At 41.8% G+C, this 21,677-nt stretch overlaps 1 protein-coding gene across 1 annotated transcript; it reads left to right on the plus strand.

Annotated features, from left to right (window-relative positions):
• Positions 1 to 1,771: 1,771 nt before the first annotated feature.
• On the plus strand, positions 1,772 to 19,278 carry LOC143989254 (extracellular calcium-sensing receptor-like). The gene is made up of 6 exons (XM_077489325.1): positions 1,772 to 2,030; positions 6,830 to 7,121; positions 9,804 to 10,637; positions 11,997 to 12,221; positions 12,816 to 12,939; positions 17,998 to 19,278. Exons 1-6 carry the CDS (start codon positions 1,822 to 1,824, stop codon positions 18,909 to 18,911), a joined length of 2,598 nt encoding a protein of 865 aa, XP_077345451.1. The 5' UTR covers positions 1,772 to 1,821; the 3' UTR covers positions 18,912 to 19,278.
• The last annotated feature ends 2,399 nt before the right edge of the window (positions 19,279 to 21,677 follow it).

Consider the following 21,677-nt stretch of genomic DNA (forward strand, 5'->3'; position numbering starts at 1 on the left):
AGCTCAGTTTCAAGGTCTTGGCAATCTTCATATAGCCTAGGCCATCTTTTTGTAGAGTAACAATTATTTTTTTTCAGATCCTCTGAGAGTTCTTTCCTATGAGGGGCCATGTTGAACTTCAAGTGACCAGTATGAGAGAGTGAGAGCGATAAAACCAAATTTAACACACATGCTCTCCATTCACACCTGAGACTTTTTGACACTAACGAGTCATATGACACCGGGGAGGGAAAATTTCTAATTGGGCCCAATTTAGAAATTTTTCACTTAGGGGTGTACTCACTTTTGTTGCCAGCAGTTTAGACATTATTGGCTTTGTGTTGAGTTATTTTGAGGAGACAGAAATTTTACAACTTTAAGGTGCCTGTGTGACTTTGTAATCCTTGTGCCAAGATGAACAATGCAATGAGCAGAGCTGAAAATTCTGTAGAGTTGGCTGAAATTTGTCAAACATGTTCCCATGCCATTTTGGCGTCATTGGCCGTCGCGCTTCCATCATCCCACCTGCTATGGGGACATTCCTGCCTGTGGGGGTTGGGGGCGACGTTCTACAGCTGCTAGATGCATCTTTGGCATCATCTGGGATCCTATAGGAGGTTTCAGACATCATGGAGCTTGGCCCAGAGCATTTGACCACTCCCCTGCCAATGACCAGAATACATGTCTAGTAGTGGCAGATGGGCAGGTGGCATCTGGTGGTGAGCACCATAGGGAAGTAGCTGTTGTTTCTGTGGGTTACTCATGATCACCCTGAGTGGGGAGTAACTGGGATGTGGCCCTTACCAGGGGCTTCAGGGCCTGGCACTTGCATAGTGTATACTGACAGCTCTCCAACTACCTTGCTTTAATTGAGCCATCTATATGTGAAGATCAATCAAAGTTTTGGCACAGTTGACACTGCTAACTGCTATAGAGAGAGCTAACTGGAGGGGCTCTTTAAAGTTTTGCTATGGGCCCCCATGATTCTTAGTTATGCTTTATATGACACAATCAGCCAAATGTTCTGATCTTGCATCAATAGATCCCAACAGTCAGATGGACAGGTGGATATCTGATTGCTTTCTATTTGAAGATAGGCTCCCTTTACTATGAAAAATTGGAAAAGTTCCCGTTCTTTGAAACATGCAGGAGTGGTGCTCAACATGCTGCCATTAAACTACCAACAATGAAGTAATAAAGAGTGGCATATTGTATGACATCATAATATAGTATTCAATTAAAAGATTTGAGCCAGTAGACTTTCCGAGAACCATCAGAGACTGGATCTTGTCAGCAATGATGGGCATCTCTGAATACGTTCATCCATGGCTAAAAGTTGCTTGCCATTTTATTATATGTTGTTTCTGCATTGTTGGTTAAACAAAAAAAAATTCTGTTGTTTGTACATCTCAACATCTCAAGCTCAGATTGCACACACAGAGGAACCCCTACTCTTTATAGTTCAGGAAAGACTTTCAGTTAGAGAAGGTCAGTCGTAATTACAGAGCTCTAAAAGTAGTAGGAAGACTCCGTCACTCCTTAGTTTACAGTGAAAGCTCTGCAGATTGGTGAATAAAATTAAAACTTAATCAGCCATAGCCAGATTGTCTCACTTTTACTCTATACTGATAGATTGCTAATCTTCTTCTAAAATTAATGTGACAAAAGCCAACTCAGATCATGTAATACTCTAACCTGTAAACTAACCTCTAATCTGTTGTGTAATACTCTAAATTCTGAGTCTGTTCTATAATAGACTAACCCCCAAATCTGTTATCTTTCAGTAGGACTTCATCTGGAAGGGTCCATCTCCAGATTGCTAATATCACCTGAGTGGCCATCATGAGTAGAGTCCTGCAGGTCCTCCTCCTCCTCCTCTCGTGGTTGGGTGATGGTCAGTCTAGCCCTGGCTGCAGTCTCCAGGGTTGGCCAATGGATAAATTCTCACAATCTGGTGATATTCTGCTTGGTGGAGTTTTTGTGGTCCATTCTGGAATTGTTTTCCAACAACCAACCTTCCAGGAGAGGCCAAAGCCGGTTTCTTGTACTGGGTAAGTTCTGGAGACATACAAATTTTCTGATTGTGGTCATCTTCTGATGTGTACGATTTTGGACAGTTTACCACATGCTCTGCATACTGGGCAGGACACTACAATACAATCTAAGTACCTTAGTTCAATATGGCTAAAATGCCATAAGTAAACATTTTGGCAGCTCACTCCAGTGCTTTGAAAAAGTATTCATACCCCTTGAAATTTTCCACATTTTGTCATGTTACAACCAAAACTGTAAATTTATTTTATTGGGATTTTATGTGATAGACACTATTTGTCACATAATTGTGAAGTGGAAGGAAAATGATAAATGGTTTTCAATTTTTTGTTCACAAATAAATATCTGAAAAGTGTGGGATGCATTTGTATTCAGCCTTCTTTACTCTGATACCCCTAACTAAAATATAGTGGAACCAATTGCCTTCAGAAGTCACCTAATTAGTAAATATAAGCCACCTGTGTGTAATTTAATCTCAGTATAAATACAGCAGTTCTGTGAAGCCCTTAGTGGTTTATTAGAGAACCTTAGTGACAAACAACATCATGGAGGCCAAGTAACACACCAGACAGGTCAGGGATAAAGCAGGGTTAGGTTACAAAAAAATACCCCAAGCTTTGAACATCTTGTGGAGCACTGTTCAATTCATCATCCAAAAATGGAAAGAGTATGGCATAACTGCAAACCTACCAAGACATGGCCGTCCACCTAAACTGACAGGCCGGGAAACAAGAGCATTAATCAGAGAAGCAGCCAAGAGGCCCATGGTAACTCCGGAGAAGCTGCAGAGATCCACAGCTCAGGTGAGAGAATCTGTCCACAGGGCAATTATTAGTCATGCACTCCACAAGTCTGGCCTTTATGGAAGAGTGGCCAGAAGAAAGCCATTGCTGAAAGAAAGCCATAAGAAGTCCCATCTTCAGTTTGTGAGAAGCCATTTAAGGGAACACAGCAAACATGTGCAAGAAGGTGCTCTGGTCAGATGAGACCAAAATTGAACTTTTTGGCCTAAAGCAGAACGCTATGTGAGGCGGAAAACTTACACTGCACGTAACCCTGAACACACCATCACCACTGTGAAACATGGTGGTGGCAGCATGATGTTGTGGGGATGCTTTTCTTTAGCAGAGACATGGAAGCTGGTCAGAGTTGATAGGGAGATGGATGAAGTCAAATACAGGGCAATATTAGAAAAAAAACTTTGCCTTCCAGCAGGACAATTACCCTAAACCTACAGCCAGAGCTCCAATAGAATGGTTTAGATCAAAGCATATTCATGTGTTTGGATGGCCCAGTCAAAGTCCAGACCTAAATCCAATTGAGAATCTTTGGCAAGACTTGAAATTTGCTGATCACAGATGCTCTTCATTCAATCTGACAGAGCTTGAGCTATTTTGAAAAAGAATAATTTCACTTTCTAGATGTGCAAAGCTGGTAGAGACTAGGGATGAGCCGAACACCCCCCTGTTTGGTTCACAGCAGAACATGCTAACAGGCAAAACATTTGCGAACACCATTAAAGTCTATGGGACACGAATATGAAAAATCAAAAGTGCTAATTTTAAAGGATTATATGAAAGTTATTGTCTTAAAAAGTATTTGGGGACCTGGGTCCTTCCCCAGGGGACATGTATCAATGCAAAAAAAGTTTTAAAAACTTCAGTTTTTTCGGGAGCAGTGATTTTAATAATGCTTAAAGTGAAACAATAAAAGTGTAATATTCCATTAAATTTCATACCTGGGGGGTATAAGTGGCGCATGTTTCCCGTGTTTAGAACAGTCCAAGAGCAAAATTACATTTCTAAAGGAAAAAAGTCATTTAAAAGTACTCGCGGCTATAATGAATTGTTGGTCCCGGCAATACACATAAAAGTTCCCATAGGGGAACCCTGCGGCAATTTTTTTTTTTAAATGGCATGGGGTCCCCCCAAAAATCCATACCAGACACTTATCCAAGCACACAACCTGGCAGGCCGCAGGAAAAGAGGGGGGACGAGAGAACGTTCCCCCCCTCCTTATCCGTACCAGGCCACATGCCCTCAACATTGGAAGGGTGCTTTGGGGTAGCCCCTCAAAGCACCTTGTGCCCATGCGTCAGACGGGGGCAGGGACACCCGGCAACATCATTGTGTGGCCCGGCCCTCAGTTATAAAAGAGCCATCACCTGAGAGGTCGGTCATTATGGCGGGTGCCTCCCATGGAGGCAGATCGTAGGCGGCGTGCAGCTTTTCTTTTTTTTTTTCTTTTTCGGTCCATCGGAGCGAGAGAAGAAGAAAAAGACTTCGTGGGACTGTTTTATTTTTTTAATAAAGGACTTGTCCCAAGCCTGTCTTGTGTTTTTTTTACCATTTTCACAAATTTTTTGTGAAATGATAGTGGTAAATTTGTACACCATTACCATTTCCCACAGGGGGGGTCGGGATCTGGGGGTCCCCTTGTTAAAGGGTTGTGGGGATGAGGCCCTTCTCCCCATCAACATGGGGACAAGGTGCTATGGTGGGTCTACCCCAAAGCACCCTGCCCATGTTGAGGGCATGTGGCCTGGTACGGTTCAGGAGGGGGGGGCGCTCTCTCGTCCCCCCTCTTTTCCTGTGGTCTGCCAGGTTGCGTGCTCAGATAAGGGTCTGGTATGGATTTTCGGGGGGACCCCATGCCATTTTTTGATTTTGCGCGGGGTTCCCCTTAATATCCATACCAGACCTGAAGAGCCTGGTATGGAATTTGGGGGGACCCCCATGCATTTTTTTTTTAAATTGTTCCGGGTTCCACTGTTTTTATCAATGAACTTTTATGTGTATTGCCGTGACCGACAATTCATTATAGCCGTGAGTACTTTTAAATGACTTTTTTCCCTTTAGAAATGTCCTTTTGCTCTCGGACTGTTCTAAACACGGGAAAAATGCACCACTTTACAGGCATACTATAGACACCCCCCAGGTATGAAATTTAAAAGAATATTTAATTTTTATTGTTTCACTTTAAGCATTATTAAAATCACTGCTCCCGAAAAAACTTCAGTTTTTAAAACTTTTTTTTTTGCATTGATACATGTCCCCTGGGGCAGGACCCAGGTCCCCAAACACTTTTTATGACAATAACTTGCATATAAGCTTTTAAAATTAGCACTTTTGATTTCTCCCATAGATTTTTAAAGGGTGTTCCACGGCTTTCGAATTTGCCGCGAACACCCCAAATTGTTCGCTATTCAGCGAACGCCCAATGTTCGAGTCCAACTTATATTCGACTCAAACATCGGGCCCATCCCTAGTAGAGACATCCCCAAAAAGATTTGCAATTGTAATTGCAGCGAAAGGTGGTTCTACAAAGTATTGACTGATTACAAATGCACGCCACACTTTTCAGATATGTATTTGTAAAAAAACTATTAAAACCATTTATCATTTTCCTTCCACTTCACAATTATTTTCCACTTTGTGTTGGTTTATCACATAAATCCCAATTGTAGCATGACAAAATGTGGAAAATTTCAAGGGGTTTGAATACTTTTTCAAAGCACGGTAGATAAGTCTTTTTACTGCACTTCTCTCTTATTATCCTTGACTTGAAAGATAGTTCTATTTGACACACAAGATAATGGACTCTGTATTGATTGTAATTTTTAAATCACTTACATATGATTGGCCATTCTTATGGCCATTCTCACCTATAAGGTCCTAGCCCCTCCCATTTCATAGCTCGCTCTGTATTAATATTTATAACCCCCTGGTGGTGGTGGTGTTGGTTGTTCACACATTGTTATTTTATTAGGTAAATAGCTAATAGCATGTAGCGCTACCCCCGGAGAAGCCACTGGCTGAATAGGGCCACTTGACAAGCCCACAAGTAGAATTTGCCATTTTGCTAAAAGTCTGAGAATAGGTACAGCTAAAATAGGTCCCTGCGTTGGTGCCACTGAAAAGATAAAATGCTTTTGTGTTGGTTGTGTCACTGGAAGGAAAAACCTAATTCTGTTGGTGGTGTCACTGGAAGGAAAAAATGTCTCTGTGTTGGTGGTGTCACTGAAAGGAAAAAAATTTACCTGTGTTTGTGGTATCACAGGAAAGAAAAAATGGCCCAGCATCTATATTGGCACTAGAAGGAAAAATGCCAGTCAGGGGTGTTGCTAAGAGGAAAAATGTCACTGCAATGCACGTGTTGCAAGATGCAGAGCAAGGATCTTTACTATTCGGTTAGGTGAGCATGCCTGTTTTTAAGTGAGAATGGCAAGACTTGTCTCCAGATGGCCTATTTAAAAGAGAATGCTGAAACAAGAGGTTGCTGAATGATCTTCTTTGATAGCCTGTTGTGACCAGGTTGGTTCCTACCTTAGCTCATCTTTCCAGCTGATGCTGACCTCTGCTTACCTCCTGAGCCAAGATCCTGCTGTCTTTCAGTTGCTGACATTGGCTTGCCTCCTGACCATGTTTTCTCCCTGATATCTGATTTCTGGGTTGTCCACCACAGTTAGCTTCCCTATCATGGGTTCTGGTGCCTCTGTCAGCTGCTTGTTCCAATCTGTTCCTCTGGGGCTTCTTCACCTTGTTCTTTAGTAGTCTCCTCAGCAGTCTACAAAAGTACCTCCCTGCCCTGGTGTCAACCTAGAGTGATCACCTGTGGACTGTACTCTTGGGCAAGCATGCTGCTTTGTGCCCTTTCTCTCCCTATCGCTATTTCCAGGTATGTTTGGACCAGAGCTGTAATGGAAGATCTCTCATCCCTTTTGCTTCCAACCAGGTATGTGACACTAGCATATTCCAATATATTCACTGATTTCTCAATGTTCTTTCATCTTGTGTAGGTTCCACATTCGATATTATCGGGATGTTCTTGGTCTCATGTTTGCAGTAGATGAAATTAACAATTCTCAGGACCTCCTGCCTAATATCACTCTTGGCTTCAGTGTGCTGGACTCCTGTATGTCAGAGCCCCGGGCTGTGGGTGGAGTTTTGTCCCTAATGTCAGGACTTGGAAACCCCTTTCCTGGATATGGTTGTCATACACATTCAGTCATGGTCGGTATTATAGGTGACAATTATTCCTTTTTATCCATTCCTATTGCTCAGATTACTGGCGTCTTCCAGTTCCCACAGGTATATAAAATTATAGATGTTGAATATGGGTGTATTTATACTTACATTCTGCCCCTTAAACGCGATTCCAGACAAATAGCTAAATATGCAGGTAAAATACATAGGGGTCTGTTTTACCTGCTAAAGCAGTTGTAATTCTGTTCAGCCGGACTTTTGAACCAGCCACCCTAACTAGACGGCATGGCCAGGTTGGTGACTTCTTATTTCTCTGATGATGTTAGTGAATACAGCTTGGTCACCAACCTCCCCACTGCAAGCTGATCAGACAGTGAAGGATCAACCCTCACTGATGAGGTCATCACACCTATCTTCTCCTACCACCAAGTTACCAGCTTTAAATTACATCATGACACAATGCCTGTAGTGAATCTCCTCTTTCTGCCTGCAAAATTAGGAGTATTGCTCCAGGCTTCTTGTCTGTCTAGGTCCGGTGACCCTCACTAAAGAGTGCAGGCTGGGGGTTAACTCGTCTTATCTCAATGAGTAAACATACAGGAAGGAGAGTTCCCAAATGCCACACAGCCAGCAAAGCCCAGTGGTGTCTATAGTATAAGCAGCCTTAGGCTGAACTCCACCATGTCCCCAACACGTTTTGCCCTATGGGGCAAAACACATCGGAAGGGAAACGCATTGGGAGGCATGTTATAAACCGAAAAGTCAGTGCTACTACCCATACAACACATAGATAGCAGAGCTCCCAGGTGCTTGATCCACAGTTGCTGGCTGAGTAGAGTAATGTAGAAAAAATTATTCACACTCTGGTTGTTGCCCTTAAAATTTCTTCATTTTATTGAATAGCCACAGTGAACAAAACGCAGATTAAGTCAGTTGATGCGTTTCAGCCTATAAGGTCTTAGCCCCTGTACACACGGTCGGAGATTTCGACAACCAAATCCGTGGGATTTTGCCCGTCGGATCTTGTCCGAAACTGTTGCATACACACGGTCGGACTAAGTTGTCAAAAAATCCGATCATTCAGAATGTGATGACGTAATTTCGTTGGGACTACGTTCAGGCTAGTAGCCAATAGCTTTGATGTAGGAATTTGATCTGAGCATGCGTGGCACTTGGTCCGATCAAAATTCTCTACACATGATCGGAGTATGTCCGATAGGCCCAGTTGGTCAGGAAATATTTCCAACATGTTGGAAAATTGGGTCCGACGGATATTCCGACGGAATCAGTCCGATGCATACCACACACAGTCGGATTATCCGATGACGGCGGCACAGTGGTGTAGTGGTTAGCACTCTCACCTAGCAGTAAGAAGGGTCGCTGGTTCAAATCCCAACCACGACACTACCTGCCTGGAGTTTGCATGTTCTCCCTGTGCCTGCATGGGTTTCCTCCGGGTACCCCGGTTTCCTCCCACCATCCAAAGACATGCAGGGAGGTTAATTGGCTTCTGTCCAAAATTGGCCCTAGTATATGAATGGGGACCTAGGATTGTGGGCTCCTTGAGGGTAGGGACTGGTGTGAGTGTACAGGGATGGGGACAGTTGTAGACATTCACTCAGGTTGAACTGGATGGACTGGTGTCTTTATTCAACCTTACTAACTATGAAACTATGAAACTATGACGCGGTCCGATAGGACACATTCCGACGGATTCTCCGACCGTGTGTACAAGGGCTTAGTCATAACCACATTGCAGACATAAAACTTTGAAATAAATAGTAGCTCTAAAGATCACAGGCTCCACCCTTTATTTGTCTTGATTTATCACAGACAATTATCCAAATAAAAGAGAATCAACCGCAATACATATAGGGTGATCCGTGTGTATTCCACAAATTTTCACACACCTTGTAGTGATAGTATGTACACACATGGATCTACACCCATGTGCATGCATTTATACACATATACACATATGCATAAGAAAACACACCATATAATTCAAAAGACATTAAACAAAAAAGATTAAAATAATAATCTAGGTATTTGAAAAAAGACCCCAGAAGAGAGAAAGGAAAAGAGGAAAGAAAAAAGAGAGAGGAGGCTCTGGGGAGAGGCATTCTTAATGTAAGTGTAAGTCCAGATCCCACTTTGGGTTTAACCCCTGAGGTTATCTTGTTTTTAATGTAAAAATCCACCACGCTTCTCTCCCCAGTAGCCTTCTCTCCCTATCACCTCCTTTGGGCGAGTGAGACAACCGTTCTATTCCTCTGAAGCTAAATGAGGAAAGATCGCCCTGATGACATGTTCTAAAGTGACATGTTACATTCAAAATATTTCTAGCATTTGGGTTATTTGTGTAATGTTCCCTTATACGGGCTCTCAAAGGTGTGGTAAAACCTTCATATCTAAGGCTGCATGAAATACAGGTGATTAGGTAAATTACGTATTCATTTACTGAGAGAGCTAGCCTGTAGTCTTCCTGTGGAACCACCTTATTCTTTATGTGGCCTAAACTGTTATTGATTGATGTGCCATCTATCAAGGACAATTAGTGGCATACAGATAGCCATCCATCTGTAAAACTGAAAATATGGCACAATGTTTCTGTCTATGACCCTATTGAGGAAATCTTCCTTAACTTCCAGTCCCTGTTCTACCAGGATAATAAATTAGGAGGTATGGTTGTCACAGCGAAAGGAAGGCATGGACAGCCATAAAAACACTGTTGTAAACTCCAATCCTTCGCCACTCTGCTTAAACAAAAAGTCATTCTCTTTACAGATAAGTTATGGGTCTACCTTTGCAACTCTCAGCAATAAAATACTGTTTCCATCATTTTTCCGTACGGTACCCAACTTACTTCAGCCAATGGCTCTTGCTGACCTCGCTGGGAAGTTTAGTTGGACTTGGGTTGGCATTTTGGTGGCGGATGATGATATTGGGCATCAGGGTGGACAGATTATGGAAACGAGAGTAAAAAACAATGGAGGCTGTATTGCCTTTCTGGAGAAGATCCATCTCAGTTATTCAGGCAAACAGATCAGAAGAGTAGTGGACATAATTAAAAAAAGCTCTGTCAATGTAATTCTTATGCACTGCCCAGACATCCATATTAAGGCCCTACTAGAGTCTTTATTTGATGAGGGGGCTTCCGGGAAAATTTTCCTTGCTTCAGATTACTTTGGACTTTCGCCTGGAGATTTCTCTAAAAAAACCTGGAAGGTTCTAAATGGGACAATTGGATTTATTCCACGTACTGGTACCATGCAAGGATTTGAGGAATTCCTTCTGAAACTTCATCCAACTGGCAACTCAAGTTACCCATTTATTAGGCCATTCTGGGAAAAAGCATTCAGCTGCCAATGGACTAATGAAAATAGTGAGATGTTAAATACTCCCGATATAAAGGTAGATGTGACCTGCACTGGTGAAGAAGAACTGGGCAGTAAAGTTGCCCAGTTGTTTGAAATGAATGATCTAAGCTACACTTACCATGCCTACCTGGCTGTGTATGCCTATGTACATGCTTTGCATTCTCTCCTTGGCTGTCCTACTGGATCAAATGGATTTTTTAATGGGACCTGTGGAAATATTAATGATGCTCAACATTGGAAGGTGAGTTGCTGACTGGCTGATTCAGATTATAGCACAATAATAATAATTTGGATTCTAAGAAAGCATCGTAGATAAAACAAGAGACACACAACTCTACTATAACCCATATAGTGCACAGAAAGTCAGAACTGTGGCAGTTGCATGTATAGATTAACAAATGTGGACCTGCAGCAGGCTCTCAAATGGACAATTATTGGTCAAAGTTTTTAGAAGACAGCCATCTCAAAAGAGATGATATGCAAGAACGTCTTTCCATAAAGACCATCCAGTTGTAGCTTGTTGAGAATCAGTGAGCAGATATAGTGTGGATAAAATATTAGCCTTTAGTGTAAGCTACCAAGACAGGATTTCTTCACCATAACTGGCTGGTAACCCGAGGAGCCTTGAATTTGTCAAAAACGTTATTCCATGTGTATCGCAATCCCGAAGCTGATAGCACAGAATTTTTTCCCCAGGTTCTATTCCCTAAAGGATGCAGAAAACCTGATTACTGAACTGTTGGGTAATAATGGTTGTGAGTTTTCACCAGAAACTAGTTTCAGGTAGAGCTGACAATTCTGTCTAAGGAGGGACATTGTGCTATACAATGATGTACTGTGGAATTCAGTAGTGTGCTACATATCATTTGGTTCCCATGTCCCATTACATTACACACTGCTTTAAGGCATACCATAAGCCTGTAATTCCAATGTGGCCTTTAGAACCACATGAAAATGCTTTTTCATGCAGTTTGAAACTTGTCCCCCATATCAGTATCAGGCTTTCCATGTCTTTTGTTTGATAATAGCTTTCTTATAAGCCCTTCAAAAGATCTGGTTGAATAAGAAGATCCCCCCCTCCCGCTCATAAATCAAACCTTGACCTATTTGATCAATCACTATTAATATTAAATTGCTTTATTTGTCAACTTGACCTTTATATATACCTAATTACCTTACTCTATGACCCCCATGGCAGCCAGTGGTCTGGCCCTTTCCAGTGCAGGAATGTTGGTGGGCACTTCTATGTCATCATCTACAATGCAGGACCATAGGTGGTGACAGGTATTGCATTACACATGATAACATTAATGGGAGGGGAGTCATAGACCAGCAAGAAGAAAGGCTTTGGTTGAAGGGTTGTCGCAAACAGTGGGGAAAGAGCTTTCAGGGCCTACTTGTTTATTAGTAATTATAATGTTTTTTTTTATATATCTATACACAAATTGCCTTTAATTTATATTTGAAATTGAATAGGTTGTTTACAAGGTGAGGGTTTACATATATGTTAAGATTTATTTTTTAAATACCCAGAGTTGGGCTTTCAATGTGGCTACGAATAAACTTCCAAGATATTTTTGGTATTCAAAAAATAACACAGGTGTTTCGTTACCTCAAGAAAACCAGTTTCCATGCAAAGTCTGGGGAGATGATGAAGTTTAATGCCAAGGGGGACCTTCCTGCTTCCTCTGACATCTTGAATATGCAGATCCTCAATGGCAGCTTCAACCTGGTGAAAGTAGGGATGATTGACCCCGAAGCCAAAGCGGATGAGAAGATCAGTGTGAACTTCAGTGCTATACTATGGAATGATGACTTTTTACAGGTAATTAATTCAATTTCTGACATTGTACCACTGATTCTGCCATTTTGTTAAATGATGGTGGCTTTGAATGTGGCCTTGGCATTTGCAAGAGCTGTTGAAACTTTCATGGTTAAAGGGGTCTGAGCCTGCATCTGCATTGTGAGTTAATGGGCACTCCGCTACAGTGGCAATCTAGGGAAGGATCTTTTCTGTTCCAGCTTGACTATACCCTTGTGCAAAAAACAAGCTCCATAAAGTCACGGATTGACCAGTTTGGTGTGGAGGAACTTTTACTGAAGATCCCATAACAAAAACAGCATAGTCAACACTTATGTGTTTCAACAGTTCATGGCATAATTCTAGAGATAGTGGTTGAGCAGTGGCTTTATATTAGTAGTGGGCAAGCTGTCCATGAGGTTTCTAATGACCAAAGATAACCATAAACAGGTGACAGGTTCCTGAACCTTCTGGCTAGATCGGGTATCATTCCTGTATTTTTTGGGCACTGCACAATAGCCCCAAATGAGGAATCTCAAGAAACAAAACAATCTTGTAGAAACCTTTGCTCAACTGTTGTTTTTCTTGTCTGTCATGATGATTTTGTCTCCTTGGCAGTTGCCGATCTCTGTCTGCAGTAACAGCTGTCAGCCTGGGTACAGGAAAGCCTCTCTGCAAGGAAGACCCATCTGCTGCTATGACTGTGTCCCCTGCTCTGAGGGAGAGATGACCAATCACACAGGTATCCAATAGTAAAGATGCTGATCCTTTTAAATTTGTGTTGGCTGGTCAACTGGTTTTAGTATCTCATCTGAGCATTAAAGAAAAAAAGGGGGGAAGGGGACACCCAGGCTCATCTAATCTTGTCCATATTGGTTGGGTTAAGAAGGATTTAACCAAGCATCTACCCCAGTGATTCTCAACCAGGGTTACGTGGAACCCTAGAGTTCCTCCAGAGGTTGCTAGGGGTTCCTTCAGCATTGGGCAATTTCTGCCTCTCAGATAAGTTCCCCCTGACACCATTGATCTTTTTAGCCATCTGTAAGGAGGTAATTCTTCCCAAAGACCACAAGTGTAAGGACTATTCTTCCCACTGACCATCACTCTAATGTATCATGAGTTGTAGATTTCAAATTTTTAGCAGGGGTTCCTCAAGACCGGAGAACTATTTCAAGGGTTCCTCTGTGTTGAAAAGGTTGAGAAAGGCTGATCTACCCGATACAACAATCTGTTAACACCGTCAGCCAGAGGTAATCAGTGCCAATAAATCAGGCAACCCACCGGGGTAGTAATCCTCTGAATAAAAAGGCTTATAGAAAAAAACGGGAAGACCCCAAAAGATATTCTTCAGAAAGGATATATCGGACGAAACAAGATTTATTCTTAAATATCCACATCACATAATATTATAGAAAAAGTCAATTTTAATATAAAACGCCACCTCCAACGCAAGTGATTTCAAATTAAGACAAAGGACTTAATGAGACACCGGTGTCTGCCAAAAACACTCATACACACCTTTCATTCATCCCATACACAAATCAAATTTTTGAATTAGTATATTTTTTGATCATACTTGGTTTGACTACTGAAACAAATTCTTAGTAGATTTGTGTGTATAGGATGAATGAAAGGTGTGTATGAGTGTTTATGGCAGACACAGGTGTCTCATTAAGACCTTTGTCTTAATTTTAAATCACTTGGGTTGGAGGTGGTGTTTTATATTAAAATGTACTTTTTCTATAATTTATTATGTGATGTGGATATTTAAGAATAAATCTTGTTTCATCCGATATATCCTTTTCTGAAAAATATCTTTTGGGGATCTTCCCGTTTTTTTGTCATCTGAACATTGTTTCAGACCTGTCTATCTGGGAGAAAGTTCTGGGAAGGACTGAAAGGATTATGGAGTTTGTTTACAAAGCGTAATATAGTAGTTGCTAGATAATAATAGGGCAACACAGTGGCTAAGTGGTTAGCACTTCTGCATAGCAGCACTGGGGTCACTGGCTCGAATCCCAACCACGATGCTACCTGCCTGGAGTTGGCATGTTCTCCTTGTGCCTGCATAGGTTTCTTCCCATACTCCAAAGACATGCTGATAGATTAATTGGCTCCTGTCTAAATTGGCCCTAGTATGTGTATGTATGAATGTGAGTTAGGGATCTTAGTATGAAAGCTCCTTGAGGGCAGGGACTGATATGAATGTACATTATATACATGTAAAGTGCTGCATAAATTGACGGTGCTATATAAGTACCTGTTATAATAATTCTTCGTTACATTGTTAATCTGGTTGAAAAAGGGCACAGGTCCAGCCAGTTTAACTCTCCAAAAATATGCATACACAGATAAAAAACATCCATATACACTATAATATATACTCACAGTTGATACAGAGGAAGACAAAAAAAATCAATAAAGCATGGTCCAATTTGCCCCAGCGGCAGAAAAAAAATCCTTCCTGATTCTCCCAGAGGGAATCGGATATTCCTCGGATCAACTTTACCCATAAATATTACTATAGAAAGTACAGGCCGGCAACTCGACAGCTTCTCCATAGAAAATATTTATTTAAGCATTACAACAATAACATCGTCCAAAAATGCTAACATGTTTTGGCCTTAGGCCTTCATCAACATAATTTGCTTTTGATGAAGGCCTAAGGCCGAAATGTGTCAGCATTTTTGGATGATGTTATTGCTGTAATGCTTAAATAAATATTTTCTATGGAGAAGCTGTCGAGTTTCCGGCCTGTACTTTCTATGGATCTTTTGTGAGCTTAATTAGCCAGAGCACCGACTACTCTACACACCAATTATACTATATAGCGGTAGAGCTTGGGTGAGTTTTTCTCTTGCATAAATATTACTATCCAGTTATATTTTGTGCATTTAGGAAAGGATGTAGGCCTTTTTAAAAAAGCATCTACTAAGCTGGGCAGAACCAGCTCTTGAGGGAGTCTATTCCACCTATTCATAGCTCTTACTGTGAAGAAGCCTTTCTGCATTTGGAGGTTAAATCTCTTTTCCTCCAGAAAAGGAAATCAGATATCACTGAAATAGACTGATAAAAATGGCAAACAAGTTAAAAAGAAAACTCACACCACCACCTTGATAAAAGTTTTTGCTGATACCCAATAACTACTGCAACATTGTCCTTCACATGTATTAATCACCTTTTGCATAGGTTTTGTAATGCACAGTCCAGTTTTTTTATTTTTTTTCACTTATAAAGTCTGGGCAGATTTTATTAAGCAGGACAATGCATGAGGGGTAAGCATGTGTTGGTCAAAGTACAAACAAGGTTCAAAACAACCAAGCATAATTGGATCCAAGGGACAGAAGCATAGTCCAAAATCTAGTTGGCGAGTCAACAAAGGTAGTTTAACCAGGTGAGATGCCAAAGCCAAAATCTAAAATGGTTAAAGTTTGGAGAGATAGTCAGGACAGGCAGAAGTCAAGGGAAGTCAGAGAATAAGAGTCAACAACCAGTACAAACAGACCTCCACTCATGTGTTGGCCATTACCATGGTAGAAAATTCCATCTTCCTTGACATATTTATTGACTGTATTAAGCGTGTTGGGGGGGGGGGGGGGTGCAATTTGCAATGCAATTTTTTAGGATCATCTCTGGGGGAACAGCGAGGTTGTCAGATAGACTGTGGGGAACCCACAAATGTCTAATGTCAGACCTGCTTATGTGGAGTATGTTCCCCACACTCTTTTAAACTGAGAAAGACACTTGGGTGAGTAGTAAAATATTCCCAATATTACAGGACAAGTCCAGTAGAGTGTTACTAACTCCTGCTATCTGTCATGGACAGGGGTTCATTTCCACTGAGAGCAGGTCAGTCCAGGAATCAGAAGAGTGCATTAGGGGCTACATAGAAATGTGGGTGTGACAGAGGCAATGGGGCACAATGGGGTCACAGGAAGATTTTGGGTACAAAGTGGACACAAAGTGCCACTTGATACTGTGGAGAGACAGAAGGCATAAGATGTACCCCCCTATGCTGCCTACATGTATAGAGATGATGTGATCTCTAAAAAGGACCAAGGAACAAGGGGTGATGGTCTTTGCTGCAGAATAGCTGTCAGGTCTCAGCCTTTAGATACAGTATACCCGTGCAGGTGACAGAAGATCTGAATACACTGAATACTGTGGAATCACAGGAGACACTAGATGCCCAGGGGTCACTGCAGACACAGTTTTCACTGGGGTCACAGGACACACAGCATGCACACATGCACATGGATCACTGGAGATACAAGATGTGCTGCGGTCACTGGAGACGAATGCCACGTACACACGAGCGGATTTTCCGTCGGGAAAATCTTGGATGGTTTTTACGATGGAATTCCGCTCAAGCTTGGCTTGCATACACACGTTCACACAAAAGTTCTCGGAACTTTCGACCATCAGGAATGCGGTGATGTACAACACTACGACGAGCCGAGAAAATGCAGTTCAATGCTTCAAAGCATGCGTCAAATTGTTTCTGAGCATGTGGAGGAATTTTGCTCATCGGAATTGGTACACACGATCGGAATTTCCGATCGGAACTTTTTCAGACCAAAAAATTGAGAACCTGCTCTCAATCTTTTGCTGGCGCAAATTCCGCCAGCAAAAGTCAGATGAAGCATACACACGGTTGGAATTTCCGACCAAAAGCCCACATCGGACATTTTCTGGTGGAGAATCCGATCATGTGTATGCGGCATTAGGATGCAGTGGTGTCCCTAGAGGCACAAGGGGACACAGTGTCTGCAGCACATGAGAACTGGAGACAGAGGAGAGTATAGAGGAATGCTAATGACACTGAGAGAAGACAAGGGTGCAGCAAGGCAGAAGACATTGGGATCACAGGATTGTTGAGGATGCTTGGATCCATAGGGGGTTTGGCAGATAGAAGCAAAATGTTGTTCGAATGTACTTTTCAGCCCTGTAAGGAAGTGGCCAGGATCTGATTAGTTGGGACATCAGCGAGATCCAGGATCCAGCGGATATGCACTGGAGCATGGACCTGGTGTTGGAGGAGGTGAATGTGACTGTATCTATACCATGACCAAGAAAAACACCCTTTTCTATTTGTGAATGTGTACCTTTTGGATTAAAGCGGTTGTAAACCCATTACAACAACTTTAACCTACAGGTAAGCCTAGATTAAGGCTTACCTGTAGGTGCAAGAAATATCTCCAAAACCTAAAAGGTTTAGGAGATATTTGCAGGAATACCGGCAACGATGTCTACGGCTCTTGCGCCGTAGACATCGGGCGCAGGTGCACTGAGCGTGCCGTTTCTAACGGTGATCATGCCGTTAGTGGCGGCACCAGCGCACATGAGCAGGAGTGACGTCATCTGGGATAGATGGCGGCACTGGAGGAAGCGAACGAGGGCCGATTCCAGGGGTTCAATCTCAGGTAAGTTATTCATAATGAGCTAGTATGCTATGCATACTAGCTCAATATGCCTTTGCCTTGCAGGGTGTTTTTTTTTTTTTTAAGAGGCCTTACTTCCTCTTTAACTCAAACACAGTTCTCAATAGCTGACTTCACAAATACTATTTTTGCTGAATGGGCACTTATTCCCAGAGATACACTCCAAAATCTTGTACAAAATCTTCCCAGATACCTAAATATACAGCCATTTTGTAACTATTATACTATTAAAACAGGTGTCATAGCATTAACATACACTGATAAGGTAAGATTATTATTTCTAGTATCTTTATAAAATACTGCAACCAAAAAGATGATTTATTCTGATCACTAATATAGCATATCCATATTTTATTTAGATGCGGATGAGTGTACCATATGTCCTTCTGATCAGTGGTCCAATGAGGAAAGGGACAGGTGTGTCCCAAAGGTTTTGGAGTTCCTATCATACGATGAGCCATTGGGAATCATGCTGGTGACAACAGTTGTCATGTTGTCAACACTCACACTCTGCATCCTAATTATCTTCATTCGATATCAGGAAACACCTATTATCAAAGCCACCAATAGAGAGCTGAGCTACATCCTGCTGGTGTCTCTCATTTTATGCTTCCTCTGCAGCTTGGTCTTTATTGGTCAACCTTCCACTTTCAGTTGTCTCCTGAGACAAACCTTCTTCAGTGTGGTCTTCTCCATTTGTATCTCCTCAGTCTTGGCCAAGACTATAATGGTGATCCTTGCCTTTAAAGCCACCAGACTGGACAGCCCTTTGAGGAAATGGCTAGGCCCCACCATCCCTCGTAATGTTGTTGGGATCTGTTCTGTTTTGCAGATCAGCATTTGTTCATTTTGGCTATACAAGTCCCCTCCATTTCCCATGCTGAACACCAAAAGCCATAAGATAACATTTGAGTGTAATGAAGGACAGAGGGTATTTTTCTACATGACTCTGGGTTTCATGGGATTTCTCGCTATGGCAAGTTTTCTAGTGGCCTTCCTAGCAAGGAACCTTCCAGGAAGCTTCAACGAGGCCAAGTTGATCACCTTCAGCATGCTGGTCTTCTGCTCTGTCTGGATCTCCTTCATCCCGGCCTATCTGAGCACCAGTGGCAAATACACAGTGGCTGTTCAGATATTTGCTATCTTGGCCTCCAGCGCAGGACTGCTAAGCTGCATATTTCTGCCCAAATGTTATATTATTCTGGTGAGACCAGATAGGAACAATCGTTATTTACTATCAAGCAATAACAAAAGGAGAAATGTGTTTAAATAAAACTTTTCCTGAGCCTATAGAATTAATGTTAAACAGTAAGCCTTTTGTATTTCATTTTAGATCTTCATCAACTTGCAGAGAACACTGGGTACAAGTTGGACAGTCAACAAAAAGCATTGTCTCCTTTTTTTTTTTACTTCACTTGTACAACCACAAGCCATAGGACTATTGATATAATATATGTTTTTTTACGTTTTATGGTTTACCCAATCAGAGAAACACAGATTTACTTAGGTGCTTACTGTATCTTCTCTGAAGTACAAATGTATTCCATAACCGATAATAGGTAACATTGCAAATCTTTTGGTCAATGTATCACCTTTTTCAAGACCCAAGCCACTCTTTGATATGCTTGCTGCAAATAAAATCTAAGAACAAATATAATAAGTGTGTAAGGGTTTTATTTCAATTTCAATTCCCATTAGCACATCTCTCAGATGTGTAGACTTTGCCTCTCTTGCATGTGCTAGCACACATAGCTGCATTTCACAGGGAGGCCTATTAGTTTGTCATAAGTAAAATACAGGAACAGAGGCACGGTGGTTTGTGAACTGGCGTGCTACAGGTAGGGCAGAATTTACTCACAATGATTAATGCTTCATGGAATTTGACCACGCTTGTAGTTTCTGGCAGGAGCTAGTTTCAAAGACAAGGGAGCCATTGTGCATATTATAGTCATTAATACACAAGTTATATGTAGCAGCAAAAGTTTGTGCCGCTCTTAACAATATAAATTGAGACATTAAGCATACATTACAGTTCAATACAAGAGGGTTAGGAGGGTTTGCTCAAGAGAGCTTACAATCCAAAATGGAGGGGCGGGTGGTACAAAAGGTAATAACTGTGTGCAGATGAGTTGATGAAGAAAGAAAAGTTAAGTTGCTAGGTTGAGGCAGGATAGGCTTCCTGAAGAGATGAGGTTTTAGAGATTGGTGGACAGAGTTGGATATCGTTGGACAGATTGAGGTAGAGTATTCTAGGAGATGGAAGAGGGTCTGGGGAAGTTCTGAAGGAGACAAACATGGAGGAAGGTGATTACAGAGCTAGAGAGCAAGAGGTCTTGGGAGGCGCGGAGAGGACAATTTGGGCTCATAGTTCATAGCAGATCATAGTTACGTATTTACATAGTAGGCAAGGTTGAAAAAAGACACAAGTCCATTAAGTCCAACCTTTGTGTGTGATTTTATGCCAGTATTACATTGTATATCCATGTATGTTGTGGTCATTCAGGTGCTTAATTAATATTTTTTTTTTAATTATCGATGATCCCTGCTGCAACCACTGCATGTGGAAGAGAATTCCACATTCTTACTGCTCTTACAGTAAATAACCCTCTGCGCAGTTTAAGGGTAACCAGGTTTTCTTCTAATTTTAGTGAATGGCCACGTGTCTTATTAAATTCCCTTTCACGGAAAAGTTTTATCCCTATTGTGAGGTCAACAGTACTGTATTTATACATTGATATCATATCCCCTCTCAAGCGTCTCATCTCCAGAGATAAAAAGTTCAGTGCTCATAACCTTACCTCATAACTAAGGTCCTCCAGTCCCTTCATTCATTTTTTTGCCCTTCTCTGGACACTTTCCATTTCCAGTACATCTTTCCTGAGGACTGGTGCGCAGAACTGGAAAGTATACTCTAGGTGTGGCAGGACCAGAGTCCAGAAGAGTGGGAGAATTATTGTTTTATCTCTGGAGTTAATCCTTCTTTTAATGCATGCCAATATTCTGTTTGCTTTGCTTGCAGCAGCTTGGCATTGCATACCATTGCTGAGCTTCTACTAGGATCCCAGGTCCTTTTTTATCCTAGATTACCCCCAGAGGTTCTTCCCCTAGTAAGTAGATTGGATGCATATTTTTGCCATCCAAATACATTATTTTAAATTTTTCTACATTAAACCTCATTTGCCATGTAGTTGCCCACCCCATTAATTTGTTCAGATCTTCTTGCAATGTTTCCACATCCTGCAGAGATGTTATTGCCCTGCTAAGCTTAGTATCCTCTGCAAATACAGAGATCAAGCTGTTTATCCCATCCTGCAGGTCGTTTTTGAATAAATGAAATAGAATTGGTCCCAGAACAGAACCTTTGGGGACCACACTTTCCACCCCTGACCATTCCCAGTACTCCCCATTTTTCACTACCCTCTGAACTCGCCCCTGTAGCCAGTTTTCCATCCATGTACTCACCCTATTGTCCATGTCAACTGACCCTACTTTGTACAGTAAATGTTTATGGGGAACTGTATCAAATGCTTTTGCAAACTCTAGATACACTACATCTACGGGCCTTCTTTTATCTAGATGGCAGATCACCTCCTTATAGAAGGTTAAAGTGGTTGTAAACCCTTACAAACTACTTTGACCTACAGGTAAGCCTAGATTAAGGCTTACCTGTAGGCCCAAGAAATATCTCCTTAACCTATACGGTTTAGGAGATATTTGCCCGAAGACGGGCACCGCTGTCTACGGCGCATGCGCCATAGACAGCGGTGCGCAGGCGCACTGAGTGTGGCATCATCGATGACGAAGATGCCGCGCAATGCCGCGCGTCTCAGCTCCCGTGCGCATGGGCTACTATGTGATGCATAGTAGTCCATTATGCTTTGCCTTTGCAGGGAATGAAAGAGGAAGAAAACTCATCAGGATTTACTTCCTCTTTAATAGATTGGTTTGGCAAGAACGATTCTTCATGAATCCATGCTGATTACTGCTTATGGTACCGGTATCTTTACTAAAAATCTTGTACATAGTCCCTTATCTTCCC

This window comes from Lithobates pipiens, unplaced genomic scaffold (genome assembly GCF_037356315.1).
Source record: "Lithobates pipiens isolate NorthernLeopardFrog02 unplaced genomic scaffold, aLitPip1_a1.2 Scaffold_18, whole genome shotgun sequence".
Classification (NCBI taxonomy): domain Eukaryota; kingdom Metazoa; phylum Chordata; class Amphibia; order Anura; family Ranidae; genus Lithobates; species Lithobates pipiens.